At 42.7% G+C, this 21,186-nt stretch overlaps 1 protein-coding gene across 1 annotated transcript in view; it reads left to right on the plus strand.

Annotated features, from left to right (window-relative positions):
- The window catches only part of pola1 (polymerase (DNA directed), alpha 1), a gene marked incomplete at its 5' end in the record, with an annotated part of 77,059 nt that extends 62,385 nt beyond the window's left edge, over positions 1-14,674 (plus strand). The window contains 2 exon segments of the mRNA XM_034201085.1: positions 5,436-5,535; positions 13,641-14,674. Coding sequence (XP_034056976.1) covers positions 5,436-5,535; positions 13,641-13,777 — 237 coding nt within the window.
- Between the last annotated feature and the right edge of the window lie 6,512 nt (positions 14,675-21,186).

A 21,186-nucleotide genomic window follows, 5' to 3' on the forward strand; every position in this document is an offset into this window, starting at 1 on the left:
CAAGTAAATACCATAGAAGTAATCCTTAGTTGCAGCCAAATATTCCTTTGTATGCAACATCAAACAACAAAAGATAGACCTTTAATGATTACACCAGCATTTCAAACTAAAAGAGGCATTGATAAGTAAAATAACAGCCTTCATTTACAATAAACTTAAATGTCAAATAAGTAAGCAATATTTAATAAAGGAAAGTCAAAAGTGGACGTAGTCAGTGTGACGTTACCAATTGAGGTTTCTTAATTGTGTTGATGTCCTGTCTTAATATTAACACAAGTAAAAGATAATTAGTGCATCTATCCCGAAATGTAACGGCTTCTTCCTTAGTCCAACGTGCACCCTTACTTAAAGTTGAATGAAAATTGGGCGAGTAGTTTTCCTATAATCCTGCAAACAAACAAACTGGGGTTACGTGGATCCTCTATCCTGAGTTCTGGATTAAGTCGTGGACTTCGGGTCGTGGCTGAACCCTGTCTCTGCGGTCCTGCCTTGGGTCTCGTCATGCTGCTTCCCTGATGGCTTCCCTCAGGATTGTAGCTGACATCCTCGTGGATTCATCTTCTTATTACAGACACATGCATTTCCTAACATTCGGTCTATATGCTGTCAAATGTATTATCTCTTGGATTTACACACGGCATCTATTGCACGTCTGTCCGTCCTGGGAGAGGGATCCCTCCTCTGTTGCTCTCCCTGAGGTTTCTCCCATGTTCCCTTTAAACTGTGGGTTTTCTCTGGAAGTGTTTCCTTGTACGATGTGAGGGTCTAAGAACAGAGGGTCTAAGGACAGAGGGTCTAAGGACAGAGGGTCTAAGGACAGAGGGTCTAAGGATAGAGGGTGTCGTTTTTCTCATACTGATATTCTGAACAATCTGTGCTGTTGTATTTGCTGTAAAGTGTCTCTACTGTAGGCTATTTTTATTATATGTACAGCACTTTGGCTCGACCAAAAATCGTTTATAGATGTGCTATATAAATAAAACTTGATTTACGTGCTGTAACGCAGCTTCTATGAGTGTAGGCGCAGCCCTCTAAGGCTATACGATATAGAACAAACACACATGCATACGGACACCAGTAACAGTTACATCCCTCATACATGTTGCAGATCCTCTCCTGACTTCCTCTGAGGAGAGATATTTCCCTCTGAAGGAATTGATATAGCATGATTCACATGAGACTAACAGTGACTTCTCACTATTAGGTAACACTGTTATCTGAATCAAGCCAGTGCATGGAGATTAATAGCCCAGCAGCTTACATTTTAAATTGCTGCCAATTATGCAAAGTACTCAAGAGGCCATTCATAGCGGTTTGAGCTGCTGGTAGATAGTCTGAGCTGGAACAACGAGGCGAGACGAAGCATCCGCCGTCCTCACGGAGCCCCTTTTCTGTCGATTATGAAGATGATATCACTCGCATTCTTCTTTGTGCCGCAGTAAAAACACTTGGAAAACGAGCGTCTTGTTTGTGACTGCATCCCCCTTTTTTCTCCTCTGTTGCATCATGGTACATTTAGCATTGCTGTGGACGCTGCCTCTCCTCTTTCCTCCCTCCATCTCTCCCTCTCGTTCCTCCCTTCTCCCCCCCCCCCCCCCCCTTGGACACAGATTCAGAGCGTGATCTGATCTCCATGTAATGGGAGAGTAATAGGCACTCTGCCTTGATTGGTTGGTAATTTGGGGGAGTTATGCACAGGTGCAATTTGTAATATTTTCAGTAAATTAAATGTCTTTCTGTTCCATCTCTCCCTCTGTCTCCCCCTCCTCCCCCTCCTCCCTCCACAGCGCTTAACTCAAATGGGCTATTTTTTTCTCACAGTGTCTCAGATCTCTGTCCTGACTTTCCTTTTCTTTCTCGCTTTTATTCACGGTTCCTTTTCTTTTCATTCTCTCTCCCTCCCCTCCCTCCTTAGCTCTTATACTCATTCTCCTGGCTTGCTCTTTCTCTCCTCCTCTCACCCTCCCTTTCTGTCACTCTCTTTTTCTCCCCTCGTTTTATTGATGTACGCTCAGGCGCCCATTAGAGCTCCCTTTTTCCCTCTAGTGGAAATTGCAGCATGTTAATTTTCACACAAATTACGGCAATAGCAGGTATCTCTATTTGATACATTATAGCGGGAGCAATCAGAGATAATTGAGTGCCTTTCAGAGGGAGACGGCTGCATTCACTGCCGGCTCAAAGCTGCCCCATTATCGCCTAATCGCTCTTTAAACACTGAATTTCGCCGAACAAAAATTCTTGTCATAATTTTGCTTAAGTGTATTTGGAAATCACAGTCCTTTGAGCGAGGATAATTGAAATCAAATCCCTTTCACTGGAGATGACATTTCTACATTTCCCTCCAATTGAAATTAATTTCAAAAATTGAGCATGAATATCTTCAAATAGCAGGCAATTATGCCTTTCAATGGGGAGAAATTACCGGTGCTGAATCGTTGGAGGCTTGCGGGCGAGAGCACCAGTTAAATGCCTTTGTTTCCCGCCGTGTTTGCCTAGTAAAGATTTACATATATTGACTCATTATGGTGTCTTGTGAAGCTGATCGGCGTGACTACCACAACCGGCAATAACGCTCATCGCATCTAAAAAGCTCAAGAGTTTTAAAGCCTCGTGGCCTCACAGCTGAGGGGAAATGTATGTTTGTTTCTCTCCGTCTGCCTCCCTCTCTGCAGCTGCAGTTGTGTGTGTGGGCTCGGATATCGTAGCTCTCGTCATTTGCCGATTAGCCGCAGAAGAGAGTGTGATGCCGAGGCCTTGTTTGTGCCTCTGTTGCTGCCATATTATCTTCTAATGGTCTTTTCCATCCACTATAACCTTTGTGTGTTTTTGTATTTCCACACACACACTGAGACGTAGGGTCTGCATTTACTGCCTCACCAGCGTACTTAAACGACGGTATAGTGCCAAAGTTCTGCGGAGGTCGGATGTGTGTGTCCCCTAAAAGACGGAGACAGGTGTTTTTAAGACTCCGAGGAAGTCTTGAGTGCTCGCTTTATTGTGCGAGCCATTTCAAACTGTTGCTCTGTGATTTGGATCAATTTGTGCGATTTAGCCTCCTTTTCTTATTTCTTACTTGTATTCTATACATCCCGTCTCCATTCTTCCCTCACACACATTCCCCTCTTTCTTAACTGTGTGTGTATGTGTGTGTTAGAGGGGGAGTCAGTCAGGGAAGAGGGAGGCAAAGGAGCAAGGGGTACGATGTGGGGGGGGGGGGTCCGACGCTCCCGAAGAGAGGCAATTTCACAGCTGGTTTGCTCCTTAGGCAGTCAGGCTGAAAATGCTGCAGATTTGTGGAGCAAATTGAAATGGTGTCAGTGCAGGAACAAAGCAGCGAGCTGAATGACGAGGTAGTTGTGTGTGTGTGTGTGTGTGTGTGTGAGGTGGGGTGGAGGGGCTCTAAATTCAATAACAACCCTGTAACATTTTAGACACGCCTTTCTGACACCTGTCAATCAATCAGTGTGCAGCGACAGGCCCGCCCACAATCAGCATTACATTGTTTGAATGTGTGTGTGTGTGTGCGTGTGTGTTTTGTGTGCAGAGGAAGAAGTGGTGTGCAGCGTTTGTGCCAATCGAGCTTGTTCAACCTTGGCAACCGTAACCGAGGCTCCATTATGGGATGTGCATGCTTTGGTTGTTGACTAGGCCGTGCATCAACGGTCAACAGCTGTGTGTGCCAATTGGGCAGCCCTAGAGAGCCATTAAACACATTTACACAGACACACACACAGACACACACACAAACACACACATCACATAGTTTGCATTTAGTTGCATTACATACTCTTGCCACTTGATTACACCACAGCAGTAAAAACTGAAATTACAATTACGCACATTGCCGATTGGCAGGTATAATGGGTGCACACAAATTCACTACCCACACACACACACACACACACACACACACACACACACACACACACACACACACACACACACACACACACAGGAATTGTCAGGGGATTCTTCCTGGCGGTAATAATAAAGCACTCGGCGCACACCTGATGGCAGTGTGGGGTCGGGGCTTAGCGTGCCCTCTCCAGCGTTGCGGGGAAATGACGAGCCAATAACTGCAATTAAACATGCAGTATAATGGCTAATCAAATTGACAGCCTCGGCTGTTCGCATGCCTCTCTCACAATGGCTTATCACAACAAACTATTATGAGGGAGGGTATTTCAGGCCTGATCCCCTCTTTTCTTTCTCTCTCTCTGTCTCTCCATCTTCTTTCTGTATCTTTACCCTTTCCTCCTCTCTTTCCCTCCCCCTCCTCTCTCTCTCTCCCCCGCGCTGGCAGGCTGTCGTGTGGCTCCGGTTAATTGCAGTGGAGATTAACAAAGCAAGCAAATTTGTTTTCTTGCTTTGCCGTGTCACACAGAGGAAGGGAGATGTGTTCAGGCAGGAATAGTCGAGAGCACATTTCTGCAGTGACGTTCCCTCTCTACCGGCTTGTCAAAGTGGAAAACAGAGTTCATTAATCTGCCGCCCTGTCGCGGGCTCCGTGCTCTAAAATAACAGGGATTAATAACATACTTATGTACACGCAGGAAGTTAAATGGATTAGTAGCATTGTTGTTGTTGCACTAACTGTAACCAACAAGTGTGTGTGTGTGTGTGTGTGTGTGTGTGTGTGTGTGTGTGTGTGTGTGTGTGTGTGTGTGTGTGTGTGTGTGTGTGTGTGTGTGTGTGTGTGTGTGTGTGTGTGTGTGTGTGTGTGTGTGTGTGTGTGTGTGTGTGTGTGTGTGTGTGAGACCAGGTCAAAGAGAGAAGTGTTGCATTCACTGTAGCAATTCAAGATTATGGCCACTATGTAATACTCTAATAATATTTTGCATTATTTAACAACCTCCTTTTGTTGGTCTTATAATCAGGCATTTAAATGGAATCTGACCTCTTGGCATATTTGAAGTTGTTAACAAGTGAAAACACTCGGAGTCCGTTATGATACTCATTAAGCTACGTGTTGATGAAATATGGAGCTGACACAGACATGAAGTCTCACTCTGTTGGTGTAAAAATACAACACGGTGAATTCACACTCGGTACACAAAACCAGACAGCAGCCAAGTTTAATTTCGGCCTGCCTTCATGTAACTCGTGGAATTAACGTTAAGTAGCGAGAGCCGATTTGACCTGCTGCCAGCGATTGTCCTTTTAACTGCTGTGGAAACTGCAGTTAAGTCGCATAAAGAGGACAACCAGCTAAATGAACACTGTAACTGATGTGTGTCTGTCTCTCTTAACTTCATGACTATGGGGTACAAACTCATACAAGCCCCCTTAACTATTCCTTCAATTGGATTGTTTGTCGGCCATATTCACATCAAATGCAGTCTCTCTGTTATTGCACATTCAATTCAGTGTAATATAATATTTATCCGATTGTGTCGCAGTGTTTTGATCCTGGTTTTGTGTTTTCTCCACAGTACTCGGAGAAGGCGCTGTACAACCAGCTGTGCTTCTACAGGTTCATCTTCGACTGGGATCATGCAGTGGCTAAAGTGCTGCAGGGCGAGAAAGAGAGAAGTAAGACACACACACACACACACACACACACACACACACACACACACACACACACACACTCATGTTGCTAGCTACTGTACTAACCTAACCTTCAGAAGCATTTCTCTGTGTGGTTAAAGTTTTGTGCGGCTGTTAAAACAAGCCTGCTTTAAAAAAACAATCATTTTATTCATTTTTTTTTTTTGTATTCTGTTGCTCCGCCTCTAGAACAGAAATCAAGTTACTACAGCAGCTATTGAAGTTTGAATTTTGATGCCTTAACAATGCTTCCTCATAAACACACACACACAACATACCATTAGCAATCAATGGCTCAACGTAAACCTTTTACCCAGGCTACACTTAAAGTATTCACCAATGATGTGACACACACACACACACACACTGAGACACACAGAAGTAGCGGCGCATTGGATACGGGGGAGCGGGTTAAGGACATTCAGCTCCTCGAGTCGACAGCCCTAATTTAAGAGACGGATTCAATCACACACACATACCGAATGCAAAACGCTCCAATCACTGGGAGAAAGAAGGAGAGAGCCCTCCATCGCTCTCCCTCTCTCCTCACCCTCTCTGTCCATCTTCAGCGCGTTCTCCCCTTCTCTGCCTCTCTTGGACAGGCACTCGTTTGGCTGTGTTGATTGAAAACAGGTTTTAGATTTGGGGAAATGATAGGGGGAGTAATGGGCGCGCTGACGAAAGGATAGCCCTTCTCCCATAATGGGACATGGAGCGTATATTTCCCCCCTTGGACTCAAATAGACGCTCCTCCAGCGCTCAGAAGGCGTCTGCCGCGAAGCCTCTTTACCCGATTCTCCCCCTGATTGATGTCACTTGATTAGAAAGGGCCGCCGGGCCGAGTGATTTATTTATTTGATTAAATATTTATATATGTATGTTATTTATGTATGTATGCCTGAATTTGTCCGAGTGTGTGTGGCAGCGAAAGGGTGAGACAGCAGAGGTAAATATAACGTGTAATCAACAGATGACCACTCAGAAGATGGAGGGATTGGAGGAGGGGGGGGGGGGGGTACTAACATGATTATAGCCTCCATTTTTGCTTTCTTTTATTTCTGTCTTTGCCCAGATGCAAGAAATCATAGCCAATCAATTCTTAAACCTCCTCCTTTCTTTACGTTCTTGTTGTTGGCTGTGTTTTTGTTCTGCGCCCGCAGTTTCACTCTCATCTCGTTGCCTCGCCATCGGAGCTGAAATGGTTAATGGAAAAGGCGACGGAAAGATAATTGCTTACTTTTTTTGGGATTATTGATGATTTGTTTCTGGGATTTTCAAGCAGGAATCAGGAGTCTTTAGAGTGCAGTGTTTAAATGGAGTGGTTAGATATCATTTCAAACTAAATGTGTTGGGGTATTAAATCAACAAAACAAGACATTTTGCTTTTTTAGCTGTTTGATAGACAGAAAGGTTATCAATGAATTGTCTGCAGATGAATCAATAAAGACTAAGTGGTGGTTGCAACACAGTACACTATTAACCCAGTAATAGAGTTGTAAATGTGTATAATACAGTAATTCAGGAATCAGACATTTCACTTACTGCTGCAAGATCATTTTGATATTCCGAACGTCTTGAGTCTGAAACCCTTAAAGTAATCATGTCCATTTGTGACACAGTCCTTCTAGGTTCTTTAGTTTAGTCATTTGTTTGCCTTCATGACAACAAAAAGAACACCTCTTGCTTGGCGTGGCATACTTAAAGTTGCATAATTACACAATAAAGCAGGAACATTGATGACAATTGTCTATCAGTTCTTCTCGCAGAATGTGTGTTGTATTTATGGCAGATCTGCGTTTTGACTATCGGTTCATCTTGTCCAAAAACACCAAATGACTAATATCCAACACACACTTGTGCCTCAAATAGAGGAGGATGCATGTATACACACACTCACGCTGCTATAAAATATAGATTTAAGGTGTTATCTCAGTCCTGGGGAAGTAATACCCCACATTACTGCATTACTCACCCAGGGGCCACAGATTACAGGGAGGAGACGTGCAATCCTACACACCCTACTCTGCGCTGTGGAGTGTGGCGGTTACACCTATAGGGAAGAGCTTCTGGGGAATGTAAATAGTTTTATCTGGTATTGGAAGAGATAAGACAATATGCTTTTAAAGTATTATATATGTAGTGTAAGTATAAATAGTTATTTCAGATGATTGTGGGGGCTTTTTGATACAAGAGTCGACTTCTCTCAGTGGAATACATTCTATTGTTTAAGCTGAACTATATTTCTCAGTATTAACCAATCACAGGCCTGCTAACAAGTCATCTCTGATAGCAGGGGGGTCCAGAAAACCAATGCATCGGCACCCAGTCGATTGTTAAATATGGACAATGTGATGGTACTTGTTTCGCTATATTACTGCCAGTACCCTATACTGTCCATCAGAAATAAGCTGTGTAGAATTCAGGAGAGCTAGTTTACGTTAGCTTTTAAAAGCTAACTGTATTCAGTAAAAAACACTACGTGACCGCGGTATTCTAACGATATCATAACACGTGAAAGTGGTTGGGTAAAGGGTTGGGGAGTTGAGTTGGTTTTAAGAATAATTTGATATTTACAGGTTTTCTTATCACTTAATTTCTGTTATTGTGAAATCTGTGTCTGATATTAGTGACCTCCTCGGTCAACATGAACACTTACTTTGATCCTACATGCATCCTGGAATATCACTAGTATTCAGCTCTGCATTGTTGTTGTTTACCTGAATAAGATAAACATTAACTAAAGAGATAACGTACTGCAGTGCCTGAGCAGCCGTACTGCACACACATGCTTACAAGTGTATACAATGTATGTCTGAAATACACAATAAAGCCCATTAAAGTCGAATAGAGTAACTTATAAGAGGTGTGTGTGTGTGTGTGTGTGTGTGTGTGTGTGTGTGTGTGTGTGTGTGTGTGGGTGTGTGTGGGTGTGGGTGTGTTGCAGTGCTCCAGTGTGTGTGTGTTGCAGTGCTCCTGTGTGTGTGTGTGTGTTGCAGTGCTCCTGTGTGTGTGTGTGTTGCAGTGCTCCAGTGTGTGTGTGTTGCAGTGCTCCAGTGTGTGTGTGTGTGTGTGTGTTGCAGTGCTCCAGTGTGCATGCACATTTGTAAGCCTGTCCTATCTACATGTATATTGCATTTTTGTGCCTGATTGCTGCAACTGAGTAAAACATGGAGGTAATTTTATCCTCTGCAGGAGATCTCTAATAGATTACACACACACACACACACACACACACACACACACACACACACACACACACACACACACACACACACACACACACACACACACACACACACACACACACACACACACACATACCATGAAAAAAACATGCTGTCCATTCCTTAGCTGGGAACATCCCGTATCAATGACTTTCAAATCACTTTTCTTCTCTCTGGCTCCTTTTATATCCCCCCCCCTTGCTCTCTGTCTATCTGTTGCCTTTCTCTCCCCCTCCCTCCTCCTCCTCTTCCTCCCCCCCCCCTCCAGGTCTCAATCTTGAGTGTGGGCAGTATGATTGCGTGTGTGAGCAATAATGTAATTTTGCCGCATTGATAAAATATAAATTGTCCTTGAGCTGCGCTTTTCTAATGATCCATTTACCGACAGCTTCCCTGCCACCTCTCAGCACTCTGCATTTGCTCCTCTTCTCCCCTCCCACTCCTCTCTCTCTCTCTCTCTCTCTCTCTCTCTCTCTCTCTCTCTCTCTCTCTCTCTCTCTCTCTCGTCTCTCTCTCTCTCTCTCTCTCTCTCTCTCTCTCTCTCTCTCTCTCTCTCTCTCTCTCTCTCTCTTCTCTTCCTCCGTCTTCATCTTCCACCCTCCCTTTCTCCGGCGGTACAAAGCGGGGTGGCAAAATCCACGGGTGCGATTGTCAAATCAATTATTCATTCTGTGCAATTACACTCACACAAAGAAGTTTCCCCGTGCTCCGAGTGGTGATTAAATTAACTGCTATTCCAGCTGCCCGTCGCCACCAGCCTAATAGAATATTCATGGAGGCGGCCGACGCAATGGCCGATCTCCATTAACTTCATCATGCTCACTTAATTACAGGCTTGTTATTGTATTTACACCTAGTTAGAGCGTGCAGAGCCCCGATCTACTCGTGCCCAGTGTGCGAGAGTGTGTGACAACACCTAGTTAGAGCCCAGATAACCCCTGATACACTCCGAGTGTGTGACAACACCTAGTTAGAGCCCAGATAACCCCTGATACACTACGAGTGTGTGACAACACCTAGTTAGAGCCCAGATAACCCCTGATACACTACGAGTGTGTGACAACACCTAGTTAGAGCCCAGATAACCCCTGATACACTCCGAGTGTGTGTGAGGAAGAGGGGATGTCTAATGCAATCAATTAGACAAAGTTTTTAAGGATGTGACGCTGGATTTGTGTGCTTTTTTCCTCTATCTTTTTTATTCCAGTCATCGTTCTTGTTATTATTTCCACTCGTCGCCTTTTTCGTTTCACGGCCTTCCAGGCATCTCCCCTCTCCTTCCCGTCTCTTTAAGGGAGGCTATTTATTTGAACTGCACTCCCCACTGCGCTCCGACTTGCCGCCAGGTCTCTCCCTCTTTCTTCCCCCCCTCGGTGATATCTGTTCGCCACACAGTGATTGAGGTGGAAAAGGAGAAAGGAGTGAGGAAGGAGGAAGGGGGAACGAGGAATTATTTTTCTCCTACCTTTCAGAAATGATGACATGATTGCTTTCGCTTGATCATGCATCATCACCCTCCTCTCTTCCCCCCAGATAAATAGACTTGTTTGTCTCCCCCTCTCTCGCCTCTTTTCTCCCTCGCTAACACGAGGATTATCTGGTAATAGTTGCTGCGGGCGTTAAAGTCAACCACACCGTTACTGTTTGTCTCATACGTGTTTTTTAGTCGCCATGACTCTGAGTTAGTGCGCTTTTTAAGTGTTTAACTACCATCGTGTGTGTGTGTGTGTGTGTGTGTGTGTGTGTGTGTGTGTGTGTGTGTGTGTGTGTGTGTGTGTGTGTGTGTGTGTGTGTGTGTGTGTGTGTGTGTGTGTGTGTGTGTGTGTGTGTGTGTGTGTGTGTGTGTGTGTGTGTGTGTGTGTGTGTGTGTGTGTGTGTGTGTGTGTGTGTGTGTGTGTGTGTGTGTGTGTGTGGTGTGTGTGTGTGTGTGTGTGTGTGTGTGTGTGTGTGTGTGTGTGTGTGTGTGTGTGTGTGTGTGTGTGTGTGTGTGTGTGTGTGTGTGTGTGTGTGTGTGTGTGTGTGTGTGTGTGTGTGTGTGTGTGTGTGTGTGTAACCTTTGTTCCCTGGCCAGTCGGTGGTGTGGTATTTATCCAGCAGCCACTAATGCAGCGGGCAGGAAGACGAGACAGGAGATGGCTCGGACATGACCGCCGCCATATGGAGTGTGTGTGTGATTAAATACAGTATGTGATCTAGATAAATAAGAGCCGCCGTTTTAAACACGTTTTTAATGTGTTTGCTTGTAGTAAAAGTACAGCTGAAAGGATTTGATGATTCACCATTTTGACAATCGGTTAATTATCTAATCATTGATCAAAAAAGAAATAATAAGTTCCCCCTTTTAAAATGTGAGGTAACTCTTTTATATTGTTGTAAATCAAACAACAAACAATGGATTTGAAGATGTCCAGAAGGGATGTCGCTCTAACTGGATTCAATGTCGTCTTCATATTGCGTGTGCTCTTGAGTCCAAAGGTCTTAAAGCATCAACCTGTTATTGGTTGTTATTTTGCTCCAAAATGATAAATGGATTATCAGCATATGTGCCGGTTAGTGTTCAGTCGGATATTGTTTCAGCTTTTGTTGCAGTCCTAGTTTTATAATATGGTAATCTTTGGAAAGACTTATCGTGTTTTATCAGACTTGCAGGTCTTTTTGGTTTCAACTAAGTTTCATTGAGGCGATTTGTAATGTAAAGAAATACGTTTTATCATGCTTTCCAGAATGTATCAGGCAAGGCAAGTTTATTTATAGAGCACCTTTCAACACAAGGCAATTCAAAGTGCTTTACAAAAAATGAAAGACATTAAGAAAATGGCATTTAAAATCAGTCATTAAAAAGAAAAGATAATAAAATAAACATTAAAAGAAAAAATACATGGATAAAAGTTACAGTGCGGTTTAAGATGTGAATAGTTCAATTAAAAGCAGCGGCAAAAAGAAAAGTCTTCTTGCTGGATTTAAAAGTTAAGCACATCATTAATCACTGGTTAATATAAGATTGAAAGTGATGCCTCTTCACGATTCTTTGTGGATTCAGATTCACAGATCTTTCGATTAACACAAGAGTTAGTCGAATATGAATTTCTTTATTGAAGGACTTCTCTGCATTTCAGAAAATGTTACCTTGAGTGAGCCAAGATGTTCTGGGCGATGTTTAAATATATGTGATCCCGCTGCTTCTGCGGTAGAAGAACCCTAACAATAACCAAGTGGATTCATAATGTAAAATCAGATCAGTGGCAGACGAAACCAAACGCCCTCCCATTTCCATCGTCTTGCTTCTTCTTCTTCACCACCTCTTTATTCATCGCAGTATTATCCCAGCTGTATCTCGGTCCTCTCTGCCCTCTGGCGGTGTGTTATCTCTTGGTTTCGCGGCGCTTCGTCTTCAGAATAATGTTGTAAAGATTTGATTTTGGTGGCTCAGGATGGCAGTCTTCTCTCTGGCCTCATTACAGCCGCCCGAGGGGATAACAGGGACCAGATATCGACTTAATGCTCTCATCGGGCTTTACTGTGTGTGTGTGTGTGTGTGTGTGTGTGTGTGTGTGTGTGTGTGCGCGCGCGCGCGTGTGTGTCCGTGTGTGTGTGTGTGTGTGTGTGTGTGTGTGTGTGTGTGTGTGTGTGTGTGTGTGTGTGTGTGTGTGTGTGTGTGTGTGTGTGTGTGTGTGTGTGTGTGTGTGTGTGTGTGTGTGTGTGTGTGTGTGTGTGTGTGTGTGTGTGTGTGTGTGTGTGTGTGTGTGTGTGTGTGTGTGTGTCCGTGTGTGTGTGTGCGCGTGCCCTCAGAGGGATAGCATGGCTGCAGATAGCACTGGATCTGTCGGCTCTCCAGATAAGAGTGAAGCGCTCGTCCGTGTTTATTAGTGAGCAGATAAAGCCGGTGCTCCAGGACTCTGCAGAAACTAATCGTCTTCATGGAAGGAGGAGTCAAGCTTTCACTATTTTGAAATGCACACGCAGTATTGATGCAGATGAGAAAGTGAATGATCTTCCATTGAGCTCTAGTGAATACTTTACTTTAGTAAGAGTAGAAACACTATGGTCTTAAAATACTCCAGTACAAGTAAAAGTCCTGATTTTAAAATGTTTCTTAATGTAAATACTTAAGTGTAGCACAAGTGTGTCGAACTGCAACTTAAGATTAGAGACTTCATTTGATTTAAAGTCCTTGTTAGAGCCAGTATTTAGATTTTATAAGAAAGGCCACCTAATTGTGACGTCTGTAGTCAACGCACTATAAAGGACTACAATTCCCACGGCGCCTGCGCTAAAGCCACAGTGATGGGCAACCTGTTGAGAGACGCCGTCGAGGAACAGTTTTTAACCGTACTCGTACCGTACATACAAACCGTATAAATACCCTTTAAGTTATGAAGTTATAAGCATTACCAAGAAAGAAAGAATACCTAAGTTGTGTGTTGTTTATTTGAGTTTTGCCTATTTCTTTTGAATATTGGAAAGGCCTATTTTCTTTTATTTATCACATCGCAACATCTTCGAAACCATCGGAGGCCAAGCCACACTTCAAACTGTGAGTAATTTAAAGGGAAGAAACGAGTTGGAACTGTCTGTTTAAGGCGTCTAGTGGCTTGAAGGAAGGAAGCCACGACAGTCCTTATCACCCACCTCTTCTCCTTAACGTATTGACATATTTTAGATTGTTGCTTTTAAATGTCTATTGTTTTTACTTGTACTTGTTTTCTGGTGTGTGAGCTGTGCTGTGTGATTGTTTTGTATGTGTTGTTGTTCATTTGACCGTACAGCACTTTGGCCTGGAGGTTTGAAAGGGCTTTATAAATACAGCTGTATTGTATTAACATCCCCCTCTGATGATACCTCCTTCTCTTCTGTCCCCTTTAGATCGTGCTAAGCAGTGGAGCCGAGAGAGGGAGCTGTACCGGAGGCTGAAGGAAGTGCCCGACAACGCCTTGGCCACCAGCGGATACTCGGAGATCAACCTGGCCAAACTCTTCCAGGCCTTCTCCTCCCTCAAGTAACGCACACACCTGTGGAGACGACACCTGCCGAGGAGCGCCGACGTCACACTCACAGCGGGACACTCACACACTCAACTCATACATTAGTGAAGAAAGGTCTTTTCCAGATCTTCAAAGTCCAAGATTGTGTCTCTTTAAAAGTATTTATATTCATTTAAGGAAAGGAACGCAGGAAATAGATAACATTTGAGAGGCTGAAAATGAACTTTTATGCCCTTTTTGCATGAAAAACAACTTAGGATTGTTGGGTTATCCAAATATGTTGGTGTTGTTGATCCTCATCGATTTGTCTACTGAAGTTGCAGATCACAATATTTTGTTCATCGATTCATCTGTAGATTATCTTCTAGATATTAACTGTGTGAAACATGTACAAATATTCATCTGAGTTTCAAGATGATGTCCTTTTTAAAGTCCTAATGTTCACTTTAATGATATAAATCCAGTAAATCTGTAAATATCCGGGGCTGAAAACAGCATTTTCTGACATGTATGGAACAAAAAGTAGAATAATCGATTACCAGAAAATGTGCCGATTTATTTCCATCTACTGATCCATCGGTCTTCTGCTCAACGGTTTTATTCCTGGTTTTGGTTTTCGAATATATTGGTGATTTTAGGCTTTGACCTCTTGACCCTCATATCATCTTCTCTGAACTAAATGGGCTTATTATTAGACTTCAAAACCCAATCACACCTGCTCCACACGGACACTCGTGACTTGACCCCATCTCCCTGACGCTGTATGATAAAGGGGAGTAGCAATCATACCTAAATGACATCTATTGTGTGTGTGTGTGTGTGTGTGTGTGTGTGTGTGTGTGTGTGTGTGTGTGTGTGTGTGTGTGTGTGTGTGTGTGTGTGTGTGTGTGTGTGTGTGTGTGTGTGTGTGTGTGTGTGTGTGTGTGTGTGTGTGTGTGTGTGTGTGTGTGTGTGTGTGTGTGTGTGTGTGTGTGTGTGTGTGTGTGTGTGTGTGTGTGTGTGTGTGTGTGTGTGTGTGTGTGTGTGTGTGTGTGTGTGTGTGTGTGTGTGTGTGTGTGTGTGTGTGTGTGTGTGTGGACTTCTTCTCAGAGCAGCCAGTATCCTCCAGAAGACGCTAATTAGCCAATGATAGTGACCCCGGCCTGTAAAAACCGCTGGAGGCCTGCAGCGATCGGACACTTGTTCTGATTACCACCATTCATCCCGTGTGTGTGTGTGTGTGTGAGATCAGAGGATGCAGGGGTGATGGAGGCCACACACACTCCCTGGCTCTTTTGTCTCCGTATCGAACGGCTGATCTTCTCCTCCTCCTCCTCCGCTGCCTCTGTTTAAGTGAAGCCATTTCATCCCTCTCACTTCTCCTCTTTGTGCAGATTGTGTTTTAATGCCTGTATTTTTCGATGTATCCCACTTGCATTGCTCAGGTGGATGTATGTAATGATTTTTTTGTATTGTCCAAGATTTTTGATATTGAAACGTTAATAAAAAAAGCTGAATGGATCAGATGTTATTGTTGTGTTATTGTGTGACGTATTCGGTCCGATGGATGTCCTTTAGCGTCTTCGTGTTGCCGGTTTCCACTTAAATCTCCTGTTTTTTACCTCAATCGAAAGTTCCTTTTGCCCCCATATTTAAAGGATAAAGTCTCCAGATATTTAGTTTTTACAAACTTCAAGAAAAGACCAAAACCAGCCAGGTACAGTACATGTTCATTCTTCTTATTGTCCAACATCTATAAAACAGAAACACCATGTGACATGTTTCTTTCTTAAAAACATGAGTTTGTCCCACCGCAACTCACATCATCGAGTATTACTCCGCAGCTGAAAATAGTCCCCACCAAATGCACGGTTTACTGCTGTTTGAGCACCATTTGCTAAAAAACTACAGCCGATTTCACTTATAACAATTTAAACTTTGTATTTTCTATTTCAGGAAAAAGCGAATGCATGGGCTTTGCGGCCGGACAGTCGGAGAAGTCGTAAGTAAGTATTAAAATATGCACAAAATGTGTTCTTTATGCTATTAATTGGTGATAAATACAAATATTTGATATGGGAACAGGATTTTTGTGACTTTTACGTTTAATAAACTGGTCATTTCTAATAGGATTTGTATTATTTCTTGACTGGAGTGAAGAATTTAGATAAAAATCTGCGTTTGGTATTTGTAGTTTTCCATTGCAGTATAACAATATATTAGATAATTAATAAAATAACAGTAGGAATATTTGCTTTTGGCTAAAACAGTGTTTGTTGCCAAGATTAGTAACAGGACTCAATGGCTTCATAAACCCATCTGCATTGTTTGATACATTGAACCAGCTCTCTAAATGATGTATGCATTCCCCGCCGTATTAACGCTCAGTCACTCGCTTCCTGAAGTGTTTCACCATTCCCACCACAGAACTCTCTGTGTTAATACAGTGCAGGGATTTTTTACTCCATCCTGTAGCGTGCATTTCCATAAACACTGCACGCCTCACAAATCACTTGAAACCACTGTGACTTGTGAAGGCAACCTTAAGTGGGCTGAACACTTAAACCATGATTCACTATGCAATGGATAGAGCATGCTGTGTGTGAGAAAGTGCATTTCCAGCCTCATAACTTTACATATTTATTCAATCATATCAGCAACGCTCCTTCTCCTACACTTTGACACATTTGGGATGTAATCACCTGCAGCTGATGTGCAGACCTGCAGCTATGAGTGCATGTTCTCACCTGAGCATACTTTTAAAAGTACTTTAGCGAGTGAGTATTTCTGTTTTCTGAAGCTTTAATCCAGAGGCTAATGTTCTTTTAACTCCACTACATTGTTTTGATTGCTTTAATTACCTTGTGTTCAGATTATTAATACAATCAACAATTTCATTAGTATAGGTTAAATAAAACTTTATTGACGCCTAGGTGGAATTTACAAGCGATGTGGCAGTAATGATATCTTTCAGGGTTCATTAAAAACCTGGAAAAGTCATGGAAATTCAAAATGCTAATTCCAGGGCCTGGAAAACAATATTTTTCCCAAAATTTTGGAAAAGTCATGGAAATGTAACTAAAGTTGCATCAAATATAATTTATATTTGATCTAATCACCGAAATAGTAATACTATAACGATGATAAATACTGTATCGTTTAGTAATGAAACATAAAATGGCTTTTAACTGACGAGGTGTTTTGCTGGTGAGAGATTTGAGTTGCTTTAGTAGAAGCTAGCCTACTATTGGATTTGTATTAGATAGGCACGACATGTTTCATATGCAGACCTTATTTTCCTGTTCCATGTTCAAATAAACCATTTTCAGTGGTACCGCTGAGAAAGAGTTATTTTATTGGTCATGGAAAAAGGTAAAGGTCCTGGAGAAGTCATTGAAAATCATTGGTGAAAAAGTGTATGAACCCTGATCTATAAAAAGCTGTAACTTTAGCTTCTACAACTTTATTAATATATAAATGCATCAGTCATTCATAAATATTGTACTATGGGATTTACGCAAAAAAAGGACTTTGATACTAATGCTTTTCCACTTTTTAGTAAAAGTTGTATTTTTGCACTAACTTGAGGTACTTTACTTGAGTGTTTCTTTAAAGGTATTTCTATATCAGAGGCAAAACATATTTGTTTTACTCATGTATTTATTAACTTTGTATACTTTGAAGACTCAGATTAGTTACTCAAAATACAACCAACAAATCATGAATTAGGCTAAAGCTTTATTGATTCCTTTGCAAGAGGTACAGGCTAAAATATAGTTCCCAAAAGCTAATCTTATAGCAGCTGCAACATTAAGGATGCATACTTGTATCATGGATTCAAATCAAATCAAAGTGCAGAATCAGGACTTTCACTTTTGTAACTTTAGGTGTATTTTGATGGCTACACGTTGGTGCTTTTACTCAAGTTAAATGTATTTCTGCCCTGTTGTTTTGCTCCTTCTCCCTGAAGTTACAGCCCTCCTCCATCCCTCATGCAGCTTTTTAAGTGAGGCCCCGTTTTGTCCTCCCAGTTTGGAGCAAACCCATCAAACTGAATCCCTGCATTAATTCGACCCAGCTAAGCTAATAAGGTCGAACAAGTCTCTTTGTATTGTGGCGTTAAGCTTTATTGCTTGTCGTTTTGACCAGCGATGGACAAGCCCTGCTTTGATGAGGGAATTAGTCCTCCATTCTGCTGCAGTTATTCATAGCTGGGGGAACATACAGGAGCCGAGAGGTGTCAAAAGGAGAGCCGGTCCTATTGCAAAGTGTCTCCCTTGTTGGAGCTGAAAGGCCGGTTATGAGACGATAAACCGCTTAATACACTGAGCTAATTGGATGAGAGCAAGAGAGACGGGGAATTAAGGGGCGATCCGAGAGGGGAGCGCAGTGCCATGGCCCGGCTATTCAGCTCTTTCTGAGGGGGGAGAGGTGAGGAGGACGGGGGGGGGGGGCTGTTCATCAAAGCGCCTTTTAGAGCTCCTCTCCCGGGGACTGAGTGAGGACTGATCCGGCCGAGGCGGTGGAGTGATTGGGCCTATTCTCTCAGGAAGGGTCGTGGTGGGAGAAACGAGGCCCGGGAGAATCCAAATCATGGGCCAAATCAAGTCCGGGGGAAGGGGGGTGGAGGCGGTGATGGAAATGGGAAGTCAGACATTTCCTGGACACCTGGATTAACCTACACGAGGCGCGTTACGGCCCTGCTCAATCCACCCAAATCATTTTCTTCTTTTCGCAATTTACTAGAAAACGCCGCATGATTGGACTGTATTCATCCATCAACATTCATTATCAGGATCATTCATGCAACAAGAAAGCCTCACGGTCTAATCCCAAGTGCAGGCCTGTCTTGAATGAAAGAGCACACATCCAACAAGTGTGACTTTATAAATCCGCAGCCATTGCCCCGCGACAGCATTTCAATTTTCTCGCCTTTTTGCGCTGCAAAGAAAGTTTAAGCCTCGCGCCCAGCAGGTCACCCGCCTCCCAGCATTCCCCAGATATTAGGGACAAATTGGTTTGCCATTCATTAGTTATATTCACAATAAGATTACAACTCCCCCGGACAATCTCATCTAAAGCCTAAAGGGGAGAGACACACACGCCTCAGTGCGCTTCACCAAAGGAATAAAAACACATGGAGCTCACAGGAGAAAATTGTTTTTATATTATTTTTTCCTCTTCCTGCTTTTTTTTTTGCATTCTGCTTCATTTAGCAGGTGTGACTTTGTGTGAGGCATGTGCAGAAATGTCCCTTATGGGATGTAATGCCCGCTTGTTGGCGCTAAATTGAGTGATTAACAGGTGTCTGACCTGCAGACCTGTAAAACAAGAGCTGCGGATGAATAAAGAAGAGGCTTCACAGATGCACACAATAAAAAGAAGGAACTACATTAATCCGCGGGGTAATTTCACGCGATTCGCTCTGGCACCAAAGATGGGTCAAACGGAGGAGAATACGCATTGATTGCTGTAATAGTCCTGCATTAGATCCAATGGAGGAGGGGAGGGAGGGATTTAGGGGTATTAACTCGATGAGGTGTGTGTGTGTGAAAGCCGTTTGATGAAGTGGTTTGTTACTTCATTAATGACAAAGGGGACTCGCTTCCATCGACATGGTTTTACAGATGTTAAGACCAATTTAGCGCCTTTAAAGGGGGTTTAAAGGAAGTTTTGTGACGCCCCCCTCCCTCTCTCCTCACCCCCCAGATAAAGTGGGCGATCTAATTGAAAAGCCCTTCGCCTTTGTCGCGCGTTTCTCATGTTGGGGATTAGGCTCATGAATATATGGTCAGTATTTTGTCAACTCCGTGAAGAGGATAGACGCACGCAGCGCGGAGGGATTACTTTCTGTCATTCGGGTGGAGCTGCAACTCCATCGCTGCAGAAACACATTCCTCTTTTTCCTTCCCAGCATGCACTTTCCAACATCACACAACCTGCTACTAAAGTCGGATGTATTTATTTTTACTTTACAGGCAGTAAAATGTGTATCAAAAAGTCCGTTAATTTCCCTAGAATGTAAGAAAACTAGTCCTTGATTTAAGACAGAAAGCACATTTTCTTCATAACAGCTTTTATTCATATTTCTATAATAGTCTATTTCACATTTTTATTTTGTCCCGGTTTAGGCCTATGTCAGTCCTAAAGGATTTTGAAATAATAAAACTCATTTTATCAATGTAATTTATTCAAATTAGCATTATTAAACCAGGAAACATACAATCACTTGATAAGAAGAAAAAAACGCTCCTTCTTTCAGTTCCTCTGAAAAGTTCTGACATAAATAATGATCTAAAAATCCTAATAATTCATAAACACAGGTGAAATTCTACACAAGGCGACATTCATTAAACACTACACCGAGTGCAAATTATCAAAACACGGCCTCCTGAAATATACACGACCTTGTTTTGAAAATCATCCTTTTTTCTGGTACTTTTTTTCCCATTTTTACACAATATGTACAGTTTTCTTCCACACAGTCAGGTCTTTATGACATCTCCTCTCTGCCCTGCAGTCAGACCCAGGCACGAAGCCAGTCCTTAAATCAAAAGTGGGAGGATAAACCTTAAATTGCAGAAAATGTACAGAACCTCAGATAACTCCGGTTTGATTCGGAGGTTTAAAAGCTGTGTTTCTGAGTGTGACTGCAGGACAGTGGAGTCAGGCGTGCAGAAAAGGCTATGGAAGGTCTATGGACAGTTTTCCTTTGGTTCTGGGGGGGGGGGGGGTCCTCCTCCTCCAAACTCGCCTTTTATCACAGACGCAGACTGGCTCAGCCCACATCGATGCATACAGATGAAGCAGTGTTAATGTCGAGCACTCCAGACGTCCACATTGAACAGGAATCCTTTCTAAAAGTCTGGGTTCCCCGCGGTTCTTCAGCTTTCTCTGTGTGTGTGTGAGAGTGTGTGTGTGTGTGTGTGAGACATATCCTATACTTTAAATCAGACAAACAACCATACTCTGTTGAAGCCCTGCTACTTGGGTAAAACATGGCAAAGTAAGGAGCAACAATAATACGTTTATTTAGATGGCACCTTTACTTAAAAATGTACTCAAAGTATCAAAGAAAATTGCCCCCGTCAGTGATACTGCTTCTTACTTAGTATTAATGAATGCATGTTACATTTGAACTTTAACTTAATGTAAACAGTTCATGTTTCAATATTTCCATCTTAAATGAAACATCAAATGTAAATACTACTTAAAAGCACCTCAAATTTCTACTGAAGGAAAGTAGTAATTGTACTTCAATTGTTTGTAAAGAGTATTTAGTTTTGTGTGCACGTAGCTGTTTCTAAATCTATGATACTTACGAGTAGAAGTAGTCTTCTTTTGTCATCTTTTTAGCTGTCCTAAAAAATATTGTAATTATTCTGGAGTGGAGTGAAGCTTCAGAGCTGTATTTAACACACACACACACACACACACACACACACACA

The sequence above is a fragment of the Gymnodraco acuticeps genome, unplaced genomic scaffold (genome assembly GCF_902827175.1).
Source record: "Gymnodraco acuticeps unplaced genomic scaffold, fGymAcu1.1, whole genome shotgun sequence".
Classification (NCBI taxonomy): Eukaryota; Metazoa; Chordata; class Actinopteri; order Perciformes; family Bathydraconidae; genus Gymnodraco; species Gymnodraco acuticeps.